The sequence below is a fragment of the Haliotis rubra genome, unplaced genomic scaffold (genome assembly GCF_003918875.1).
Source record: "Haliotis rubra isolate DU_JTF1 unplaced genomic scaffold, ASM391887v1 Scf49, whole genome shotgun sequence".
NCBI lineage: Eukaryota > Metazoa > Mollusca > Gastropoda > Lepetellida > Haliotidae > Haliotis > Haliotis rubra.
Window position 1 is genome coordinate 2,420,026 of NW_025767179.1, and position 24,772 is coordinate 2,444,797.

Below are 24,772 nucleotides of genomic sequence, written 5' to 3' on the forward strand. Positions count from 1 at the left end.
GTACAGCTGGAATCGAGTCCTATTTCTAGGAATCGAGTACCCGGAAAGGGAGAGAACTCTGTAATGACAAGGGCAGATAATAAGTTGCCTTTTTCATTATTGACGTAACACATTTACATCATTGGTATTGTCCGATTAATGGAGGTTATTATTAACGACTGTAATTTATCTGTGCATGAGCAGTGGGTAGTCAAGTTAAGTAACAGTAGGAACGAAAAGTTTATTTTAACGAGCAATGTAAGTAATGGTGTTACTCTTTATGTTGGTTAAACAGACGTAAATTATATAGCTTGAGATCATTTTTAATGTCTTATTGCCACCCTTATAAGTTTTCTATAATAATCTCTGTCAAATCGTGATTGAATATTCAGAAAGTTGACTGAAGCACTGTATTCCTTACATTTCTGGGTACTCGATTCCGATTCGGGTAAGTACATGTGGGTACTCGATTCCATTTTTTCCTACCCGTCCCAGCCCTAACATCCATCACACAAAATCAATTACATGCATGACTCTGATAGTGTGGGATAGGATACTAGCAAAAGTATCGGTACTTTACTGAGAAAGTGTATTCCCAGATATAATATATTTTAAAACTCATATACTTGTTCACCTGCGATCCTATACACATTTCATAATGTTTCCAACCCATGAAGATCTGGGTTAGAATTGGTCTAAGAGAATTGCTTGTCATAAGAGGCGACTAACGGAATTGGGTGGTCAGTCTCGCTGACTTGGTTGCCACATGTGATCGTATCCCAATTGCGTAGATTGATGCTCATGCTGTTGATCACTGGATCATCTGGTCCAGACTCGATTATTTACAAACAGCCGCCATATAGCTGGAATATTGCTGAACAACACACAAACCAACCAAAACCAATCATAATGTTTCCATTTTTAGGAAACTGACAAAACTATGCACATGTTTATTTGTTGCTATTATGTTATTATTTATTATTTTAACACCTTTGAGGTCAGCTGCTTTCCTGCCTTATACATAACAGTATAGCATTTGGTTAAAAGTCTTTATAAAGTAATGTTTATACTCTCACAAATACATTATTGTTAACATGAACAATATGACATGTATAAAATTTACCAGTCTTAGACTGTATTTGTCCTGCTGTATCCCATCCTTTTTGTTTATTTTGTTGTGTGTCTGTTTTGTTTTTATTTCTTTTCTTTTGTCTTTTTTACAATCATAGGTGAGAAACATTTTCTCAGCTTTTCATTAATGTTATGAAAATCAGTTATGGATATCTGAATAGGAATTCCTTGCTTTTCAAATTGTGTCTACCATTGTCTATGACAATTTAGTTCTGGTGTATGTGTATCGCACATTGCCATTATGTTGTCAGTTGTTCACTTATAATTTAACAAAACCCCTATGTGTTTATCAAATTCATTATGTAAAAGGTATGAGCACATTAAATTGTGTAAAACAGGCAATGAATTGAAATCAGTATTGTTCATATTGTTTCAAACATTCCTGTGTAGATTAAACACTGTGAGAAAACTGTTTTATTGTACACTAAATTGGTTTCCTATTGTTCTGAAGACATCATACTGTGTTGTCGCTGTGTTGATGACATCCAAGTTTTCTTTTTCATTTGATATCATGGAATTAAAGTTGGTTTGTTACAGTTAAAAACATTTGTTTCCCCTCACATTTCAGATAGGGTGTGCATATGATATTTCAGTGAATTTGTTACTGTATATATTTTGAACTTTCTTGTTTAGTTTCTGTAATATTCCTCTATGATGTCAGTATGTATTGACAGCTGTTTCTTGGCACTGGAGTGTCAGGGTACCAGTAAGAGTTATCTCCCTTTATCCTCACCTGGACAAAGTCCTCCAAGTCTGACACCAAGTTACCTACATGTTATCACGTTGGTTTGAGAACTGGCTAAGGCTGTTTTGAGCTTGTAAGATGCTTAGATGCATTTGGAGTTACCTCCCTTAGTCTTGGATGGGCTGAGATGTGTGTAGTCAGTGGTGGAATGCAAAAGTGAGGTTAATGTAAAAGTGTAAATGGCATCAACATATCCAGTCCTTTCTACAAAACAGTGGTGGTTGACAAGTGTAATGATAATGTGGCCTTATCTTTATGTCTTTTTCTTGATTCCTACAGATTCCTACTTGTCTGATGTTTACTGACGTCCCATGTACATATGTATAGTTGATTCAAGCTTACTGAAACAATAGAGTATATATTTGTATATTAAAGTTTGGTAAAATTCATTGCTTGTATGTTATTAATGATGTGAACAAACAGTTAATGGAACAGCCATGAAGATCTGGGTTAGTATTGGTCTTCAAGCAACCCATGATTGACATAAGGCGACTGACAAGATCAGATGGTCAGGCTCACGGACTTGGTTGAAAATTGTCATCTTATCCTAATTAGGTAGATGAATGTCATAATGTTGATCACCCGATTGTCTGGTCCAGACCCGGCTAGTTACAGACTGCTGCCATATAGCTGAAGTATTGCTGAGAACAGCCTTAAACAACAAAGAAACAAACATGGGTTCATGACAATGAATGTGTTACTGGAGGATGGTCATCAGAACATCCCATCACCTGGGTAGGGAGAGTTGTGGTCTGAACACACCAATCAACAGAGGAGACAATGTGCCAATGTCTGCTTGCCATTTTCTATCTTTTCTAGACATTGGAATTCATTATTAGTGTGAAAGTCAGATATTGCCTCTTTTGGAAGGCATCATGTTCTGTTCAATTCATATACGGGCGATGGGGTAGCCTAGTGTTTAAAGCATTCGCTTGTCTCCCTGAAGACCAGGGTTATTATAATTATTATAGGATATTTATACAGCGCACATATCCACGCACTAGTGCATGCTATTTTTCCCCTCGATCATTGGATGTCAATCTCAACGGCACATCTTCTTATCAATCTCAGCTCCCTGGGGATCATACAACTCTTGCTGCCACTAAGGCGCACCGAGTTACTGCGGCTTTCCGATCCTTACGAGGTACCCCTTCGCAGCTGGGTGGACTGGGGCACATAGTCACAGTACTTTGTCCAAGTTTACTGCACGTTGATGTACCCGCAACAAGGTGTTTGCACGTATTCATGGGGCCACCATCTGGTCATATACCAACGGATTCGTGGGTTCTTTTAAGTGCACAGGGTTGTGTACTGTACACTTGGGTTGTGACAACACTGAAAGAGTCTGCACACACAGTTGGCTCCAAGGTATTTACACCGGTCACAGGTGGGCTCGATCCCGGCACCTCATGCTCACTGAATCACTAGCCTGGCGCCTTAGCCAGCTCGCACCCCGCGGTTCCATTCCTCACGTGTGTGACGACCATTTCGGGTGTCCCCCGCTGTAATATTGCTGGAATATTGCTAAAAGCAGCGTAAAACTACACCCACTTACTCAATTGATCTAAATCATACGATGTTGCTGATTGTTGATTCCCAAGTTGAAACTAAATGTTGTCTGGAAATCAGTCCGTAAAAGAACTTGGTTTGAAACCAACAAACAACAGCCAATGGTATATGATTAACAATTGTATTCCAAAATTAACTAAGTTTACAAAAAAATACAAATCACGACAAGGGTATTAAAGTGGCAGTACAGATTCAAAGGTAGTAAAACACAGAAGCAGTGGTTACAGTAATGAAGACAGAGATGGTGATACTACTAAATATTCAATGGTCAAGTTACCAAATTAAGCCTAGACTCGGTATCCAGGGTAAGAATGATCTCTCCACAATTGAATTGCTGCGCTTGTAAACTGAGGTGTAGTTTATGATAAAAGGCAAGAGTTATATACATGTATATGAAATACACAATACCATTTCAGAAAGTGGTCAAATGTGTTATATTTGGGATTCCACTTTCTCAGTAAAGTACTAATTCTAGTACTTTTTGGGGGGTTGTGTCCCATCCGGTGCCAATTAACGCTTATCAGAGGGGTACACAAAGTCTGCAGTCTAGACTACCAGTTGTCCGACTTCCATTTTTGTGGAAGCCGCGGTGGTTGGGCGGTCTAGGCGTCTGACTTTGTGTGCTGGCAACCCTAAAAAAGTACTAGAATTTGTACTTTACTGAGAAAGTGTAATCCCAAATATAATATATGCATATGTTACAATAGTTATATACTTAAGAAAAATACTCCAGAAAATTCTGAAAGGCCCATAGAGGAGTCACATCAACTTAGGATTTATATAGCGCTAGTATCCAGTGATCATTGCTCAAACGCGCTAGGAGTTCTACATTGACTGGAGTATATTCAAACACATCTTTTGTGAGCATATATGTCTTGAGGTGATTCTGGAAAGTGGCAACATCTTGAATGTTTCTAATGTCAGTGGGGAGACTGTTCCACAGATTAGGTGCAGCTGCTGCAAAGGACCTATCTCCAAACGATGCTTTGCAAGATGCTGGCACACAGAGCAGATTCTGATGACCTGAACGGAGAGTTCTTGATGGTCTGTAGCTGGTTATGAGGCTTTGCAAATACTTGGGTGCAAGACCATGCGTTACTTTAAACACAAGGAGGAGGATCTTGTACTGAATCCTTCTGGATACAGGCAAACAATGGAGTTGACGGCGAATTGGTCTTATGTAGTCAAATTTTCTTGTCCTTGCAATGAGTCTGCGGCTGAATTTTGAGCAAGCTGTAGCTTGTTAATGAGACGTTCAGGCAGATCAAATAAAAGAGCGTTGCAATAGTCCAGGTGTGGTAGGGCACAGGACTTGACTAACGTTGCTGCAGTCTTGTTATCAATGTATTTCCTGGGCTCTCTTGGTAGACAGTTCTTCTCTTGGTTTGAATGCCAAATATAACTGCGTATCATCTGCGTAGAAATGGGCAGATAACTCATGGGATCAAGCAATATCACCCAGAGGTGAGGTATATATTGTATATAAAGGGGTCCGAGAACAGAACCTTGAGGGACGCCGTATTTGAGTTGCACTCTTTGTGAAAGAGAGTTATTGATCTTTACTGCTTGATATCTTCCTGTGAGACACGATTGGAATAAGCCAGCCAGGAATAAGCACTTGAAGTTACACCAAACCTGTGCTTCAATCACTCCATTAGAACTGACTGGTCGATAGTGTCAAATGCCGCGGAGAGGTCAAGCAACACTAGAATCGCTGCTCCTCCAAAATGGGTGACACCATCCCACCCACTCCACCCCCTTAAATTCATCATCACTCCCCCTAGTCATAAATTAATAACAGTCCCTAGTAGAGCTCATCAGATGGGAACACTCCAGACTCACGCCTTGTCTCTGAAAATATATATTTGATAGAAACAAAGAACTGCATTTAAATTGAAAAGGCGCCCATGTGAGATTGGTGATTCAGTGAGGGATATCTGTACCTGGTTCACTTAGGACTTTTATGATACAGGTTGGGTGGAAGGGAAAATATTGTGGTTCGGGGACTGACAGAACAGGAGCACTGCTGATAACTCTAACGGTAGTCGTGGGTTGGAGATATTATACAAACAGTAGCTCATCCTCTCATGTTTATTCCAATGTGTGTAAGGGACTGAACAGTTTGGGATATATGGGGTTTCTTTGGACAAAAAAACAGTACTTGTTTCATTCCTCCCAAGAAGTAATTTTGTAGCATTGAACATACTAATAAAACCCCAGTCTGCTGACCTGTACGTACATCAAAGGATGTAGGTGAGGTGAAATGGGGATTGACGCTATTGTTTTTATTTACACGTGTGTACGTGCGTGTGTGTATGTCGGTCTTATAGTCGTATCGTACCATACCACGGTAAACACCCGTGAAGATCTGAGTTAGAATTGGTCTTCAGTAACCAAAGCCTGTCGTAAGAGGCGACTAACGGGATCGGGTAGTCAGGCTCACTGGTCGATGCTCATAATGCTCATCACTGGAATGTCTGGTCCAAACTCGATTATTTATAGACCGCCGCCATATAGCTATGGTATTGCTGAGTGTGGCGTCAAATAACAAACAAACGAACGAACCACGCTAAAGTATTGACAGGCACCTCGCACACAGATACTGATAATGAGCCAATTCATTGTTTTATCCCCTAAAGGGCGAACGCTCGGGGGATAGAAGGACCAACATTCCCTTCTCCAGACAGACACTTTATCCACAACACGACAGAAACCCCTTACGCTAAGGGACATATTCTAAATGGCTTGCTTCCCCTGATCAGTGCTTTTTACGTCCCTTGCATAATACAGAATTTGAAACAGCAGCATAAACATAACCCTGACCCCACGACATCAAGCGTGTTGAAGTCACGTGGTTTAGCATGTGCATGTTGTGTTGACATTAATTATCAATGCAGCGACTAGTCCTACTTTCGCTTTCGTTTCTGTCCTGTCCTGCATTTTCTCAGAATCTCACGTGATCTCATTATCGTCTGTCGTCGTTTGACTCAAGGATATGGTCTGTTCATGAACATTTCCTACATTTACCAGCCCGGAAGAACACACAATGGACCCGGACAGGTAGGGGATATATTTCATTGCTTCCTGCATAGGCCCAGCGGAAGTTGAGCTACGTCAGAGTCAAGAATGGCCGTTGTTGGACATTTTGAAATGACACTCAGACATGACAGCAGTTTTGTGGGTAGTGGCACGCAGCGTACTATACTATTCTCTCTCTCTCTCTCTCTCTCTCTCTCTCTCTCTCTCTCTCTCTCTCTCTCTCTCTCTCTCTCTCTCTCTCTCTCTCTCTCTCTCTCTCTCTCTCTCTCTCTCTCTCTCTCTCTCTCTCTCTCTCTCTCACACAAACACATACAAACATACACACATGTATCCATACGTACACATTCTCAATATCGTTTACAATGTTTAAATTTAATTTGTTTTACTTGAGCGGCGCCCGGAATTTAATCGTCTTGAGTTCAGAATAAAGTCTGTCACTGATGCGGATTGTATCACAAACAGAGTTGTCCCCCTTAGTACATCGCTCTTGAGTGTACATAGCAGTAAATGATATTGTTCGATGCCATATGGCTGGCGATAATGATACTGAATATCGCAGTGTCTGTGAGGTTATGGACAATGTGAATAGCGTGAGACACCGTCGTCTGCGTTGAAAGACAGTTTCATTCTGACAATAACATCCCCACGGGGAAACCCCCTCTCGCCGTCTGGTGTGAATCTTCGTGGCGTTCAAGTGGGGATGTGGTGTCAAAATGGCATGTGGAAATATATTGCGACAATATATTGTATACAGTATATTCAAGGAAACGGGGGGTATGATTTTCAAATTGCTATTTCATTACTGAAGGTAGGGTATATTTATTACTTAATTGTTGAAATGTTGATAAAACTATTCATTCAACAGAAATGGAAACGTGGAAGCTCAAATGTGTAATTCGAGAGTGAGATGAAGTCATCGGGATCGTCCCTTTTATGTATATTTGAACAGACCTTACAGTTTAATAATGATATTTCATCACCCAGATGATCTCTCTAAATTATGAAGAATTCCTTTTTGTCATGTTGCCACTCACTCACTCAAAGTACCTTTTTTCCCAAGTCCGAGGAGCCAGAGGTCATTGAGTAGGTCACCCTCGAGTGAGGACGTATCCCAGCCATCCCAGGAAAACGAATCCAGAGACTCCACAGGCAGTCCTGTAGAAACAGGCCACCAGCTCCTGGTTGACAGTGTGGAGGATGTTGAGAGCGAGCTGTATGTGAGCGATGCCAGTCCTTCAAACACAGCCAACAAAAGCCGATACTTCTCACCATCCTTATCTTCTGCCACCTTTGATAAACATAGACAAACAAACCCCGCGAAACAAAAGACCTCGCAAACGTTCCCATCCAAATATGGCAGTGCTTCTCGGATTGCTTCCAGCACGGAAGGCTTTCCTTACAAAAAACAGGACTATAATTCTGCTTTTGGGACTTCAATGACTTTCAGCCAATCGCCGTTTTCAGTCTTTTCGCCTCCAGCCACTGCCAAAGTACCATCGACTGAGAAATCCTTCAAAACAAAGCATGGTGTCAGTATCAGGATCTACGTCGGTGACATTACCAAGGTCAAGGCCGATGCCGTGGTCACAGGCGAGTCCCCCAGATCATCCGATATGAGTATGGTGACCCGATCTTTGTGTAGTCTCCCGGGTGGGGAGGAGTTCAAGAAGAAAAGAGAGACTCGTCGAGTCTCTAAAAGCGCCCCACGGGATGGGAACGTGTACACAGTTCATATGAAAAACGTCGAGTTTCCCTTTAAATATGTGCTTCAGGCGGTTATCTGCCCCTACGGTGACTCCAAGAGTAGAAACTGGTTGAAGACCCTGAAAAAACTGTACAGGAATGTGTACAAGAAGGCTGACGACAAGGACCTCAGCCGCGTTGCTATCCCGCTTCTTGGAACAGGTAAGGCAGTAACATTATGTACACTGTTTATAAAAAGTGAAGCCTCAACATTCATTCACATCGGTCAAATCTTGTTTTTAAACTTGTTCCCGCCGTGATACTGCTGGAATAAAATTTGAAGTGGGGACTAAAACTTTTCAGACTTATGTCTCTTGTCCACTCCAGAAAAACATGATCATTGGTTCTAATTCCTGTTCGCACCAGTTATGTTTTCTTGGTCCAAAGTGACACACGTGTAAGACCCGCATCACGTCGGGTTGTACTCCCTTCCTCACTCATCCAGCTGACAGTCCGTGATGTAGCTGGAATACCGTGTATATCGACGTTGCACTCAACTCACTCAGTTCGGAATATCAGTTTACGTAACTAGAATTTGTTTCCTGTCTAGAGTATAAATCTCTCCTTTTTTATACATATGAACATTTCTCTTATGACAATTTATTGTCTATTTCTAACTGACAGGACGTGGCCGTGGCACTGCTGAGGAATCCATCGAGGCCGCTGTGAGGACTTTGTGTCGGCACCGTCCTCTGTCTCTGGAGGAGGTCGACTTCGTCAGTCTGGACAATGATATCAACGATTACTTCCAGGTCATCTGCGAGACCACCTGTAGTCTCAGGTACAAGTATTTGCATGTGTTTTGACTTGAGCTTGATTTGATGGTTAAATCATTTAACTGCAAAATATTTCATTAGAATGATATATATATATATAGGTTAGGTTAGGTTGTACATGGGTTTGCTTTTATTTTCACATGCGCAGAAGATCAAAATTTTGAGAGTGACATTGCGATCTAAAATTGCATTGCTTCAAATTACAGTGATGAATCCAGCTCAGAGGATGAGACTGACACCAGTGAGACAGACGTGCATCCATATGCGTTCACTGCACACCCAGGTCCTGTGATTACACACGGAGTGTACCCAGGTACGGCACAGATAGGTGCTGGGTATTCACCAGGTCCTGTGTCTACACACGGAGTGTACCCAGGTACGGCACAGATAGGTGCTGGGTATCCACCAGGTCCTGTGTCTACACACGGAGTGTACCCAGGTACGGCACAGATAGGTGCTGGGTATTCACCGGGTCCTGGAGGAGTCTTCCCAAGTACGGCACAAAGTCAGCCTAAAGCTGATGACTTCGGGATCAACATGGTAAAAGTGAATGCAAGGGCATCATGGTCAGATAAGAAATCCCCACCACAGACGTCGCGCCCAACACAGTCGGTGGCTGCCATGCCACGCCCGGAAGCTCCTGTCGGACAGGTCCCCATCTTACCCGCCCTTTCCCTAAAGGTGAACGAGGATGTGCCTGCACAAACAAGGGATGACCGGATACAGAGATTAATCACACAGTCTCATAAATCCCCTACAGTGTCTCCAAATGATGTCAATGACTCGCCCGTTTCAATACCTGTTGTGAAATCCCTGTCCATGGCGTGTTTACCCGGGCCTGTTGGATTCCCTCTGCGAGACTCGTCTCCAGTACAGGATCTCACCATCACTGAAGATGCTGAATTAGAAAGCAATGCGAGAAATGGAGAAAGCAAGAGTGACGAAGACTCACCACGAAATCAGCTATGGGAACATGTTGCTGATTTCACCCTTCTGGAAGAAGAGACCGAAGAGAAAACTATTGAAGAGAAACGTAGTGACTATGAACTTGATACATATCCGAAATTGGGGGTTGAAACGGGACTTACAGTCTTTGATGACGGCGAAGAATTTCCATTATCACCCTACAAATCTGTCAGTGAAGCGGTCGCCAAATATGGAGACTTTGACGAAGCAGCAGGTGATAGCTACCCCGATTGGGAACGTTCTTATGAAGATACATACAGCGATGTTGATGATGATGGAGTAATAGCAGCAGTGGAGTTTGAGCCGTCAATAGATGAAAACTTGATCCAGAGGGGCAACCAGCCTCCCGGAACGATGACAGTTGCAACATTTGACCACTGTCACGTGTCAGGATACGAGGACGTCGGCATCATTGTCATCACTTACTCCATTCCAGGAGGAAAACAGACGGCAAGTTATTTCTAGTGTCACCCTACCCCCTGCGTGTGCGTCCGTGTGTGCGTGCGCTTGTTTGTGTCTGTTTTAAGGCGGCAATGTTACGTGGGTAGCATTAAGTCATCATACTCCGATAGCCTGCTCACACTCATAGCTCAGTCATTGCTTTAGAAGGTCCAGATACACAGCCGTGGCACTGTGTATGTTGCGTAAAACCGCCCCCTCCTTCCATCCTATAAGAATCCATTTCTGTTTAGGTGGAGAATTATCCCAGTCGTCAAGGGCAATATTACCCACACATACTTCGTCTAATCCAGGTTATACGCCGGTGTTCTCTTTAGCATTCCCGTGAAGATCCGGGTTAGAACTGGTCTTCAGCAATGCATACTTGTCGTAAGAGGCGACTAACGGGATCGGGTGATCACGCTCGCTAACATGGTTGACACATGTCATCGGATCCCAACTGCGTAGATCGATGCTCATGATGTTGATCACAGGATTGTCTGATCCGGACTCAATTATTTACAGACCACCGCCATAAAGCTCAATACTGCTGAGTGCGGCGTTAAACAACAAACAATCCTCTTTTGCACTCAGAGTTTCCCTTCGTATTTAAGCATAAGCGTCCTTGTTCATCCTCTCCTGTGCCCAAACTTTCTCTAAAATATAAACTATCAACATACCTGACATGATTGCTTCGACTTCTTGTATTATACAACGTGTTGTGTTGTTGGTATTTAAAGGATGACCACCCACACCCCGGGAGGTTCTACCGTGGTGTAAATCGACGGGCCTTCCTTCCTGACAACGAAATGGGGAGAAAGGTATTGCGCATGCTCGAGATCGCATTTGACAGGAAGCTGGTATTCACAGTCGGAAGATCCCTTACTACGGGTCAACCGGATGTGGTCAAGTGGGGACACATCATGCATAAGACGAGCCAGGACGGTGGACCCGAATTGTGAGTGAACATGTTGTAATTTTCTCTCAGCTTTATTGAGATGGGCTGGTATCAGGCGTATAATAATTATAACTATTTGTTTCAAAGAATAATTTTAATGCCAGTTTATATACTAAATTTTATTGTTGACTTCTCCATCAGAGATAAGAATAATACACCTTGAAACATTACCAAAAATTAAATTATATTAATTTACAAAAAGGGACTCGGGACCTTAGCTGCATCAAAGCCTCAAGTGAGTGAGTGAGTTTAGTTTTACGCCGCACTCAGCAATATTCCAGCTATATGGTGGCGGTCTGTAAATAATCGAGTCTGGACCAGATCAACAGCATGAGCATCGATCTGCGCAATTGGGAACCGATGACATGTGTCAACCAAGTCAGCGAGCCTGACCACACGATCCCGTTAGTCGCCTCTTACAAGCATGAGTTACTGAAGGCCAATATTCTAACCCGGACCTTCACGGGTCAGAGCCTCAAGGAGTTGGTGTAGTCTATCATACAGACCCTGAAGCAAATATAGAAAGCCCACGCAAGTCTAGAAAATGTGGCAAGTCTAGATTTCCACAGCTTCAGGGTCTCTGAAAATGAAGAAAGTCTCAGGGCTCCTTTTCATTATATTTTATTTTGTTTACTATGAGCTTTTTTCTGTAAAATATGTCCATTTCAGAGACTAGTTTATAGTCTAGGAGTCTAGGAGTGGTGACGGTCATGGCTCTGAACAGTATTTCAGCTCCATCACTCGTGTCAGACTAAGGTCGAAGGCTCGCACAATATGGTGCAAGTTTATGGGCGTTGGTGAAGGTCACGGGTATGAGCATAGTTCAGGAAGACCAGTGATGACAATCCCAATTACCTGTAGATGTACCTTACAGACAGCTGAAACCACTCTCAGTGTGGCGAGTTATGCAGGCTCAGAATGCGGCTGGCGGAAAATCATCGTCGTCTTACTTCAACCCGATGAGGGATACCGTTGCTGGAGAAAATCAATCAGTTTCCCCTGGTTCTATTAGTCCGCCTCCCGGTCACCGAGCCATATTATTTTCCCTTTCGCCCAGCCCATCTGTGATGCCAGAGCCCTAAAAGAAGCAAGTCTAGATCTCACTCCGAATCTCATTCGGGCTCTTTTTCTGTTAAAATCGAGTTACTCGAATGTTATCGAAATTATGTAGCCGAGCCGTGTTGTGGTTTATCTCGCTATGTTTCAGATACGGGTACCCTGACCCAGAATATCTCATCCGTGTCGTCGAAGACCTGGCAAATCTCGGCATCGTCGACAGCAGCAACGACACAGTGGACGACATGAACAAACTACTTGATGATGACCTCTCACATCTCGGCATCGTTGACAGCAGCAACGACACAGTGGACGACATGAACAAACTACTTGATGATGACCTCTCACATCTCGGCATCGTTGACAGCAGCAACGACACAGTGGACGACATGAACAAACTACTTGATGATGACCTCTCACATCTCGGCATCGTTGACAACAGCAACGACACAGTGAACGACATGAACAAACTACATGTATTTGATGATGATGATGATGATGAGATAGCAGAGTAGCTGTGACTTTCTGTATGTAATTGTTACACGAGAAACGTCACCATGAAGAATTTAGAACTTTGTGAACAGGACAAGATGCATTACCGTATATCCTTGATTAAACACCCAGGCATATTTTTTTTTCAGACACTCTCTATCCCGGGCAACATTCAGTGCATAGAAAGTGCCCGCGTGTAATCGTGACATTGCGAAGTTTACTGGAGACACCAGCGTTTGATCGAAAACATGGTAAACGGGTTGAGCTTCCTAGTCAATGTTCAAGATATAGCCATTCTCTTCCCACAGAGGTTACTTGTTATATCTTCCTACGAACCTCTGTTCTAATACGGCCCTTTCCTTGTGCGGGTGTTCAGGATTCGTGATTGGTGGCAATCAGATTTAGTTGTGCAATCAGTGACGTTGGCAAGGCCTCGGTAATTTCCGTATGCTTCGGGAAAACTAGAAACTCTTCCCCTGTGCGATGCGTAGACGTTTCTTCTAGACAGAACTCAGTCATGTATTGGCGGATCAATGGCGTCTTCATCGCCCTCGTTGACAACGGACAATCTATCCATTAAATGTCTTGTGTGTCACATCAACACAAGTCCCCGTCAGAGGAGAGATATTTGTGGCCCCACATTTGATTGTATTAGCAAAGTTGGATCGAAGTCGACGTACCACCTGTTCTGATTGGATAGAAAGAAGGGAGATAATTCGTGTTGCGATTTTTTGCCGCTAGGGTACGAGAACCGGGAATTATGGCTGTATTAGAACAGAGGAAGATATGACAAGTAAGCTCTGTGGGAAGAAAATGAGATATAGCGTGTAGCGATATAAAAAAGAAATTATTCCAGCCAATATTAAATTGTTATTTATGTGTATGTATGTATGTATGACATAGTCACACTGTTGCCAGTTGCCCTGTGGTACAAGCCGCCACAATTCGCGGCTCGGCGTCCTCTAATCATTTTAGGAATCGCTTATCACACGTTGGAGTCCTATCTAAGTCCTCTGAGCATGTTCGGTGCTGGAGTATTGAGGTCAACATGACCGTGCACGTGATCGTTCACGCTGACCGCAATGATGTATGTACAGTTCTGAAATACACAAACAACCACCAAATATGATCTCGTTTGTACATGACGCCACATTTCAAATGAATCGACTAAATCATATATTCCTTAAAGGTCACATGCAACCAAAAAATCAAACATAATTAAAACACAATTATCACTTCTTCATGACATATAATATGCATTGCTGATTATCGTTCACTCGGCAGGACATTTTTCATTTATTGTACATGAATGACAAGTTGAGGAGTTACGTGCCCTTGACTGGTTTTCATTCCAGTGTATTTCCAGGCAGTGTAACTGTGTTTTATAGTGAGAACAAAATAGTTATCCTTTCACTGTAGGATCGATGCATGGGTGAAAAACAACCTTTTAATGTACTCCCTTTTGTGAAGACTCCCTTCACATAGTTTTTAGGGTCACGACGACACTATGAAGATTTCAGAATGTTAACCTGAATTGTCAGCAAGGTATTTTAAGAACGGTTCACTGGATTTTCTTCATAGACTTTCAAGACCTCCCTTGAATGTTTTTCAATAAGCACTTTCTTTAGTACTAGTTTTGCATATTTCATACACTATGACATTCATGTCAAGGTCAAAGTCAGTTTTTAAAATATGTGTGTGTTTGAACAACTAAAGAGCAAGATAATGTTTTTGTTGACATTTAACTTCATCTTAAACTTTCATTACTTTATAAGTTTGATTTGATAATTTGCGGCGGGGGATTATGTCACCTTAGTGACAATGCTTGTTTTTTAAAGAATTTACTATGTTGTTTCAAATTAAATTAATTTCATCTGTCTCAGTGATACCTTCTGATGAAAGTGCAGTTGTAATTATTTATTAATTAGACCTCGAATGCGTTTTCTGTATTGGACTTATGGGGATCTGTCGATACAAGTGACCTGTGATAATAACTGTTAAAATTGCTCTGTGACAATAAACAAATCATACCCAAGAACGTCTTGTTTTCACCACAGTGCCAGTCTTGGCTGTTAAGACATCTCGGCTGTGACGGATGAGTTGGACCTGAGTGTTTAGACATATCGGCTGTGTCGGATAAGTTGGACCTGAGTGTTTAGACATATCGGCTGTGTCGGATAAGTTGGACCTGAGTGTTTAGACATATCGGCTGTGTCGGATAAGTTGGACCTGAGTGTTTAGACATATCGGCTGTGTCGGATAGGTTGGACCTGAGTGTTTAGACATCTCGGCTGTGTCGGATAGGTTGGACCTGAGTGTTTAGACATCTGGGCTGTGTCGGATAAGTTGGACCTGAGTGTTTAGACATCTCGGTTGTGTCGGATAAGTTGGACCTGAGTGTTTAGACATCTGGGCTGTGTCGGATAAGTTGGACCTGAGTGTTTAGACATCTCGGCTGTGTCGGATAAGTTGGACCTGAGTGTTTAGACATCTCGGCTGTGTCGGATAAGTTGGACCTGAGTGTTTAGACATCTTGGCTGTGACGGATGTGTAGGACCTGAGTGTTTAGACATATTGGCTGTGACGGATAGGTTGGACCTGAGTGTTTTGACATATTGGCTGTGACGGATGTGTAGGACCTGAGTGTTTGGACATCTCGACTGTGTCGGATAAGTTGGACCTGAGTGTTTAGACATCTTGGCTGTGACGGATGTGTAGGATCTGAGTGTTTAGACATATTGGCTGTGACGGATAGGTTGGACCTGAGTGTTTAGACATATTAACTGTGACGGATGTGTAGGACCTGAGAGTTTAGACATATTGGCTGTGACGTATGTATAGGACCTGAGTGTTTAGACATATTGGCTGTGACGTATGTATAGGACCTGAGTGTTTAGACATATTGGCTGTGACGGATAGGTTGGACCTGAGAGTTTAGACATCTTGGCTGTGACGGATAGGTTGGACCTGTGTGCCCATCTTGATATACTTTACCTCTGTGTTTAGACGTTTCAACTACTATGTGGGCAGTTTGATTAATCATCTAGTTCCTAAACACAGACACAGACACCCGGAAATACGAGACATTTATTGCTGCGTGTCGTGTTCACGGCCATCTGACCCATGCACTGTAGACTGCCGGCTGACTAGCGCTCATCACCATGCTGTAGGTGGTGTTTCTGAAACGTGCAAGACTTGGAGGGTGAAGCATTGCTGGTAGTCCTAATAACTGTAAATACACACGTTTCGTCCCTGGTTTTAAGACTTGGAGGCTAAAACAATAGTCGGATTTCTATTATTCTGTTTGTTTGTTGCTTAACGTCGTTCTCAGCAACATTCGAGCTATATGTCAGCCGGCTGTAAATAACCGATCAAGTATGGACCAGACAATCCAGTGATGATCGATCTACGCAATTGGGATACGATGACATGTGTCAATAAAGTCAGCGAGTCTAACCATCCGATCCCTCTTATGACAAACATGGGTTGCTGGAGACCAAGTCCCACACGGATCTTCACAGGTACGTATTTCTAATAACGTTAAATGCTTAGTTTCTTCCCTGCCTTTTAAACATAAGCACAAACAATTCTTAAATCGTCATCTTGATCCTACCTTAATTCATGTGATATTTTTATCACAACTTGACAACGCCTAGGACACACTTTTAAAACCTACAATGTTTCCACATGTACAATTTGCTGTCCGTCTTGGGTAGGGCTGCGCAATATAACCGGTTTACCGGTATTTACCGGTTCAGACATGAAAACGATACGTATTGCGATACGCTGATCGAAAACCGGTATTTTGACTTGCATCGGAAAACTTCGTAACACTCGGAAATCTTCGGATATTTCCGTTTTTCATTTGTGCCAAATATTATTCACATTTTTATGTTTAATCATGAATAAAAGTTGTTATTAAAGCTTAATGAAGCATAGTGATTTTGCTGTGTATTTGCTCTATAAATCAAGCATTATCTCGATTATAAGTAGTTTTTTGTTTAAAAATACTTCATGCAATATATTGCAATACATATCGCAATACATGCTTTCGCATCGCAATATATCGCAATATGAAAATTCTCTGCAATACCCACCCCTAGGCTTGGGGTTGTAAGACCATTGACATCACAGAGCAGGCTTACGGTGTTGTCCATGTGGTATGTTACATCGTACACGACTATCTTCAATGTATTGGAGCACTTACTCGTTCATGACTGGTCGTGTAGATATGACGTTAAACAAAGACTGTTTGTTGACTCCCTGTGGTCCCAAGGCATTCATGGTCTTCTCACCGACAGCTCTATGGATGGGTAAATGAATACGATTTATCATCACCTTTCTGAATATTACACAGGACGAACGATCCCATGTGGGTAAGTCAACGAGTTACATGTATTTCTATTCGAAATCATATTTTTTCACTCTCCCATGACAGTTTTAATGTGACAGGATGTCAATACACAGTAAGCTTTCATTTTATCATTTTCTCCCAAAATGTTACATACGTAATGAAACTGGGGAACATTTCAAGCATTTAAGATGTTAATTTCAATTACAAAGAAGCATCGAAATGAGTATGGGTTATGTCGTGGTAAGCAATATACCACCAATCCCACGACGGGGGCGCCGAAAATGGGCTTCATACAGTGTACCCATGTGGTGAATCGATCCTGTAAAGATACTCTGTCCCTGTGGTGTAGACAGCTCGAACTGTATCACTGTGGGTCAGTTTACATCCCAAACATGCAGTGTAACCTACCTCCTGTCTTTGTCGTAGGGTGGGGGCGTGGTCCAGTTGTCATAGTTCGTCTCAAGGACATAAAATCTACAAAAAGTAATTTGATCAAAAGTTACAACAAATGTTGGCTTTTTCTTCCTTTCTATAATCGGCTCATTATTTCCTTGAATTGGCCTCTATTTATTCGTTGATATCTTTGCAAATTTGCCACACAGTACTAAAGAAAAGGTGCAGATATGTGGGAGTGATCCTGTTGTCATAGTTCGTCTCAAGGACATAAAATCTGCAAAAAAATACTTTGATCAAAACTTTCAACAAATTTTGGATTTTTCTTCAATTCTGTAATCGTCTCCAGAAATTGGTCTTTGTTCATTCGTTGATACAATTTGCATATTCCACGCCATACTATAGGAAAGGTGAAGATGTGTGGGGAAGTCCACTTAACTAGGGGTGTCAATGTAGGACGAGGACACTACTCACTTCCCCTGTGCTGGGTTCATGTACATCTGGTCCACAGCTGTCATGCGATCACGTGTGATGACCACACCCTCTCCTTGATTCACACCTGGAGAACAGACATTTACCTGTATTTTCAATAGAAACAAGAAACAAGCGCTATGAATAAGAGGACCCGTGAAGATCTGGGGTATAATAGGTCTTCAGCAACCCATGCTTGTCACAAAAGGCGACTATGCTTGTCGTAAGAGGCGACTAACGGGATCGGGTGGTCAGGCTCGCTGACTTGGTTGACACATGTCATCGGTTCCCAATATCGCAGATCGATGCTCATGCTGTTGATCCCAGGATTGTCTGGTCCAGACTCGATTATTTACAGACCGCCGCCATATAGCTGGAATATGTCTGAGTGCGGCGTAAAACTAAACTCACTCACTCACTATGAATAAGAGATGACAGTTTGACAACACCATCAAAGGGAGAGTGCGCTGGAACTGCTTGAATGAAAATTAAGCACTGCAGATTATGGTCATTTGCAAGATTCGCTAAATACTTATGTGTATTATAAACTGGGCATCGTCAGATTGCAATCGAGGTTTTCAAATAAGCTGGTGGACTTGGCCAAGTAAAACCCGTTCCATAGCAAATGATCAGATCGTCTCCACTGGGCGTCGCCATTTTGCTTGGAGCAAATGCAAGTGATATGATAGGTAAAATCTGATTGGCCAAAAGGTGGGAGACAGAAGGGACTTAACTTGTACAGGATGCCGGTGGCGCTACGATCGAGCGAGGAAATTCCAGCCTAAGTGGACAAGGGCGAAAACTGGACGTTTGTATTCAGTAAACCCCTTGCTACGGGAAGACGATTTCTTTGGACTTGGGTAATTGTTGGAGGTTACTCTACATGACACATCTCCTACCTCCTACGATGTAGTAGACAGGGGCGTGTATGGGCGTGGTCGACAGTTTCTCCACTGCATCCCGAAACCCTGTGTTTGTCTCCAGCACCTGGGTGTGAAATACAGAACATCTGGTAATTTACGTTTTTGTGATCTTGTATGAAGTCCAGCTGACGCAGTATTAATGAAATATGTAATGAGCATTATAACATTCTGAATAGTGGGAATATAACTGCATCTTTGGTGTACATTGGTGTTTGTGCCTGTGTATATGTGTGTCTGTCGTGTGTGTGTATGTATGTCGTCTGTCGCTGTGTGTGTGTCTGTCTGTGTGTGCGCGCGTGCGTGCGTGCTTCACCTGTCTGACGAGGAAGCTGACAAAGGACGTCTTCTTATCCAGGATGGCCATTAAGATGTTCTGCCACCAGTACCCCACGTGCACTGAAACACGCCGACATTGTGTAGTGATGTGAAAATGAAAGGTCTTACCGCAAAAGGTCTTTACTAGAAGTGATGGGGAAATAATCCGTCTCTAACAAAACCAACTTTGCTTCCTCTGTATACAGGATTATGATCCCACTTTTACAAGTATTTCACACTGCTTCGATAGCACCAGGCTAGTCTTACCATGATGTCCCCGCTGGTCGACGGTAATGGTGAAGTTGTTAGGTCGTTGTCCCGATACCAGACCAACGTAGCCGGCGTACGTCGTCCCCGTGTATACCGTCTGGAAATACATGTACACAGATATGTTTGACCAAATTGAGTTGGAAAACCTCTCACAAAATACCCTGTTAAAGTATACCTGAACCCTGAACCGGTGCCAGAAACAGGCTAGACTGGTTCACCCTATCATGGAATAGATCCCACCAACGGATCCCAGTGACTGTTACTGTAAGGGGAGAGAACTCTGTGTTTAGTTCATTCCCAGTTGGAAAGTCTATCTTCCACGTCGTTCGTCTCATTATTCATGCTCCAGGCAGTGTAATTATAGTGGCGTGTTTGAAATAGACATAGCCTCTCTTAGAGTAATCCTGCACTGTTTGTTGATATGCATCTTCAAAATTAAGATATATGATAAACAGGCGATGTTCAGTATGTTTCCGACCTACGTCTCTCATGAATGACACGACAGTGAATTATCTTGTCAACAACACTTGCATATCGTCCTTATCTTACAACATTTCCAAAAGCAACCTACTACTTTGTAAAAACTATAAACTATTCAAAAGAAGTAAACATTATGTTTTAAAAGTGTTTATATCCGCTTGCATTCTCTTCCCACAGAGGTTACTTGTCATATCTTCGTAAGATATGACAAGTAACCTCTGTGGGAAGAGAATGATCCGCTTGTAATGTTATAATGTTTCCAAATATTGACGTTGTCGAGACGTCCATGACACAACATTCCCGTTATCCGATGCATTGTAGTTCCATGCCCTGGGTGAATTCACCACCATACCTTCACTTTGAGCCCTAATTGCAAGACTGCAAAAAGGCGGTTAATAGTATTGCCCTCATCTTTTGTGGAGACACACTCCCGCAAAGCTATGCCCTAGCATCACTCTAGGTTAACCGTATGGGTAGGAGAGTGATGTTATGGAGACGATTCGGTCCAGATTGTTGACTGTGACGTAATGGAAATGTAACACCCTTGATGGTCGAGGATGATGGCACTGTATGACGTACCTGATTGTTTCTCCGGAAGTTCACGTTGATCGTCATGTTTCTCAGAAGGTCCCCGTAGTAGTAGTCCAGGTTACGTGCGTGCCAGATGACGCCGTTTTCGTCTTGGGCTACGATACTCGTGCAGTATCTGGTAACATAATTAATTATTGACAGACAGGGCTGTGTAGTGGTGCTTCCCTGGGGCACGCCCGGAATCTAGAATCGTTGTTAGGAATTCCGGTTCTCCCCAATAATGCTTCCGAGTATGTCAGCATCATACCACTGCCCGTGCATACCTGCCATCTCCACAGCATTCGGCTTGAGACATTACCCATGTCACGCTCTCACGACAAAACTGATAAATCTCACGCCAAACTGGGTTAATATGAAAAATTTAAACGAAAATCGGTTAAAAATGACAGAAATATGTCTGACTACTCCGTTTTTAGTGACTTTTCTGAGAAGGGAATTTGCAAGTATGCGTTGGCTTGCAGGGGGCTTCAGTACCCGGCCTGGGAGGGTGGCCCTTGGACCTGGCATCTCACACTTTTTTCTCTCTTGGGGTTAGAAGCTCTAGCTCATCAGTAGACTACAAAGATCTGCACTGTTTCGGTCTTTCCTTCCACATTGATCTCATAACTGTGTTATACTGTTTTAAAAGCAGTCCACTCACTCCTGTTTGACCTTCTGTTTGAACGCCGCTCTAGTCAGCTCTAGCCAGCTCTAGTCGCTCTGTCTGTAAATAATCGAGGCTTCACCCGGACCAAACATAATTATTGTAGCGACAATCCAGACAGCGGGGGCAGGATAACACGGCATCGACTAAATCTTGACTACAGATCCAACATATCGGACTTTGACCAGCGTGTTATACTTGGAATCAGTTCAAACTAGGGACCCCTACGGGACACTGATTCACACGAACATTGTGATATTGCACTGATTATCCATATCGCTCTCAGTGGACAAAGGAGTCCACAAATATGTAATCGATTTTAATTGTGCCATAAGCAGGATGCAACCACCTCTATAGTCCAGTTGAAGCAGGGCATGTCTGAAGAGAGGGGTTCGATCCCCGACCTCTTCATACCAAAAGACGTGGAAATGGCATTGCCCTGCCTGGAACTCATTATTATAGGGATCAAAACAAGGACTGGTTGGTTCGTAATGAGTATACTGTGTCTGAACTGGGTGTCCAGGTCAAACTGTGACGATGTACCTCAGAGGGCTACAAAACCTGCATTACTCCGGATCAGTACAAGAAGCCACGGGTGTGTAAGCTGCTACATAAGTGCCAAAATCCTGAAGGCAATGTCAAGCCCTATATTTCACCTCACCACACAAACAGATAGGTTTCATCTTTATATAACTCACGGTAGCAACAGAAGAGTGAGTGAGTGAGTGTGGTTTTACATCGCTTTTAGCAATATTCCAGCAATATCACGGCGGTGGACACCAGATATGGGCTTCACACATTGTACCCATGTGGGGAATCGAACCCGCGTCTTCAGCGTGACGAGCCAACGCTTTAACCACTAGGCTACCCCGCCGCCCCAGCAATAGAAGGAAAATGATATATAACCATTGGCTGGAGGATGTTATACGCTTTTGTTGTTGTTGCTATAGTTGTTATTATTATTATTGTTATGATTTGAATGTCCTGCATGACAGAACATGAGGCTAAATGTTAAAATGTATACCAAGTATACCGTACTTTGGTAGAGAATGGAACATCGGCCATAGACGTGTAAAACTAACGCTTACCCTTCCGATCTCTGCAGTAAAAAGGCTACTTACGCTGTCAAGTCGTAGAGGATGTTCAGAGCGATGATGTCGCCAGGCAGCATGCCGAAACCATCCGCAACAGCTGAAATATATAAATAATACACATTTACAGTAGAAACGAAAACACCCTCGTGCACATATTTCGTCAAACAACATTACATTCACATTCACATTCTCATCCAATTATCACAGTCATTCAATAAAATTATGGTTCATTTGATAGTTTAATGTAGAAATTGGGGGGAAATCTGGAGTTTCCTACTTGTGTTAGTTATACTATAAACGTTTATGGGTGGATTAAGTGTCAGTATGTTTTGTTTGTTTTACAGTCCCCGATTTTGCAATATGCATTAATAATCCATAAGCATCGAGAAGAGAGAGGCCTGTCGAACTGAGTCCAAGGGAAGTAAGCCGGAACTGACCCCAGGTAATCGAGGCACGATGACACAGTGTTAAATATAGTTGCCTCTTATCACCAGCAGGAGGGCTGGATAATCCGGGCTCTATGAACTCGTTGTATTATAGCAGCGTACACGTAAGAATGTGCCGAATACAGAAACCAGAAGAACAAACCACGATGACTGAATTCATCTCCCCAAAACACCCCCACCATTAATCTGAATGTGACACTTTCGTGCATTAGACATTCATACTCTGTCTCATTATAGAGGAAGGTATGGATATGAGGAATCCGAGGCAGGCGTACGACAAATGGGAAAATAAGAAAAAAAGGAATGGAGTCACTGGCTCTGTAGCTACAGTCCAGCATGCTGTTTTGTATGTACATGTAACACCAATCACTGATGCGGTGGAACATACACAGATCGGGACAGTTTAATATGATGCACGAACTGCTATTCAGATCTCAAAATATATTACCCAACAATTCCTCTGCGAATGGGCTCGGAATTAGATTCTCAATGTCATCAGCGATCAACTCCGCTATAGGAATCACTTCCACTGGGACAAGTTGCCTGCAAAACAGAAACATCATAGAAAGTAGGCTTATCTAAAACTATAGAGAGTCTATCAACCCCGCACAATGGCACTTTTTATAATTACATGTGTAACGAGATGGAATTCCCTGATGTCTAAACGCTGCCAATGATGAAATCATCCATCAGGATGAGCGTGCTGCAATTAATATTATGAGAATGGATTTCCATATTTCAAGAATAGAATGAACTTCGTGTCAATAAAGAACAATAAAGAAAGTTTGTTTTTCCTCAGCATATAAACGTAGCATTCCGTAGTGATCCATATTGGGATTCGAACTAGGATCTTCGACATTTTGAAAGATACATTTAACAATCACAACGAAAACCCTGTTCGGTGCGATTATAGTGTACGTTTGCAACGTGTTTGCAATCCCGATTATAAGCGCATCCCAATACGTTATACACGATAAGAGTTGCGTCCCGTACTTGTGTCAGGAATTGCTCCGAACGTGATTATCTGACTGTCAGCACCATGACCATACTCGTGGGTTCAGCTCGCTGACTTGGTTGACATATGTCATCGTATCCCAATTGCGTAGATCGATGCCCATGCTGTTGTTCATCACTGGATTGTCTGGTCCAGACAATTCCAGATTATTTACAGACATCCGCCATATAGCTGGAATATTGTTGAGTGCGGCGTAAAAAAACAAACAAACAAGCTTCATAACACGGGAAACTACATAGCTCACCTTATGGTGGCCAGCAGATTTGGCACAAACTGGGTGTAGTCATTAAGGACTTTCGACCACCGGGTGTCGGCCGGGGTGTCTATGTCCACATCATACCACTTGGTGACTTGGGGGTCGCTTGGTTTGCTGTAACCCACTTGTACAATGACAAACAGCAAAAAAAGACTGGCTTGGCCCGCCATCTTGGACAAGAGTGTGTTGTTGGCAAAATATTGACCTGCCGTTTCCAAATGGTACATACGCGTGCGTTATCTATGAATTATAAGTGTTTTAAGTAGGCTATCTTTTCCACCAGGACATTTATGTTTCATGTTTCAGCTGGGTACAGGTTATACATTATACCTCAACACACATCCACGAACACACACTTTCTTTGCAAATTATGTGAGGCACGGGTGCCCCTGCTAAAGAAGGACACCCTTTACCTATTTGCGAACATCAGGTGTCATGGCTGATTTTCTTCGAACCTTTGATATGGAGAGTGAGTGAGTTTAGTTTTACGCCGCATTTAGCAATATTCCAGAAATCACAGCTGGGGACACCAGATATGGGCTTCACACATTGTACCCATTTGGGGAATCGAACCCAGGTCTTCGGCGTGACGGGCGAACGCTTTAACCACAAGGCTTCTCCACCGCCCC

At 42.7% G+C, this 24,772-nt stretch overlaps 2 protein-coding genes across 4 annotated transcripts; one reads left to right on the top strand and one right to left on the bottom strand.

Moving 5' to 3' along the window:
* Positions 1 to 6,297: 6,297 nt before the first annotated feature.
* Positions 6,298 to 13,728, top strand: LOC124291318. Of its 3 annotated transcripts, none has more exons than XM_046728291.1 (7): positions 6,298 to 6,484; positions 7,524 to 8,368; positions 8,831 to 8,987; positions 9,189 to 9,373; positions 9,437 to 10,398; positions 11,127 to 11,344; positions 12,552 to 13,728. In XM_046728291.1, the coding sequence occupies exons 1-7, from the start codon at positions 6,471 to 6,473 to the stop codon at positions 12,913 to 12,915; spliced, it is 2,745 nt and encodes a 914-aa protein (XP_046584247.1). In that variant the 5' UTR covers positions 6,298 to 6,470; the 3' UTR covers positions 12,916 to 13,728. The 3 variants fall into 3 exon arrangements, with proteins under 3 accessions (XP_046584247.1, XP_046584246.1, XP_046584245.1); XM_046728290.1 differs by having other exon boundaries at positions 9,189 to 9,265; positions 9,329 to 10,398; XM_046728289.1 differs by having other exon boundaries at positions 9,189 to 10,398.
* Positions 13,729 to 15,961: 2,233 nt separating this feature from the next.
* LOC124291331 (N-acylethanolamine-hydrolyzing acid amidase-like) lies at positions 15,962 to 24,362 on the bottom strand. Its single transcript, XM_046728309.1, has 11 exons — positions 24,132 to 24,362; positions 23,321 to 23,415; positions 22,454 to 22,523; positions 20,678 to 20,804; positions 19,616 to 19,715; positions 19,347 to 19,429; positions 19,010 to 19,097; positions 18,114 to 18,198; positions 17,655 to 17,720; positions 17,100 to 17,195; positions 15,962 to 16,071 (listed from the first exon to the last, which is right to left on the bottom strand). Exons 1-11 carry the CDS (start codon positions 24,311 to 24,313, stop codon positions 15,999 to 16,001), a joined length of 1,065 nt encoding a protein of 354 aa, XP_046584265.1. The 5' UTR covers positions 24,314 to 24,362; the 3' UTR covers positions 15,962 to 15,998.
* Between the last annotated feature and the right edge of the window lie 410 nt (positions 24,363 to 24,772).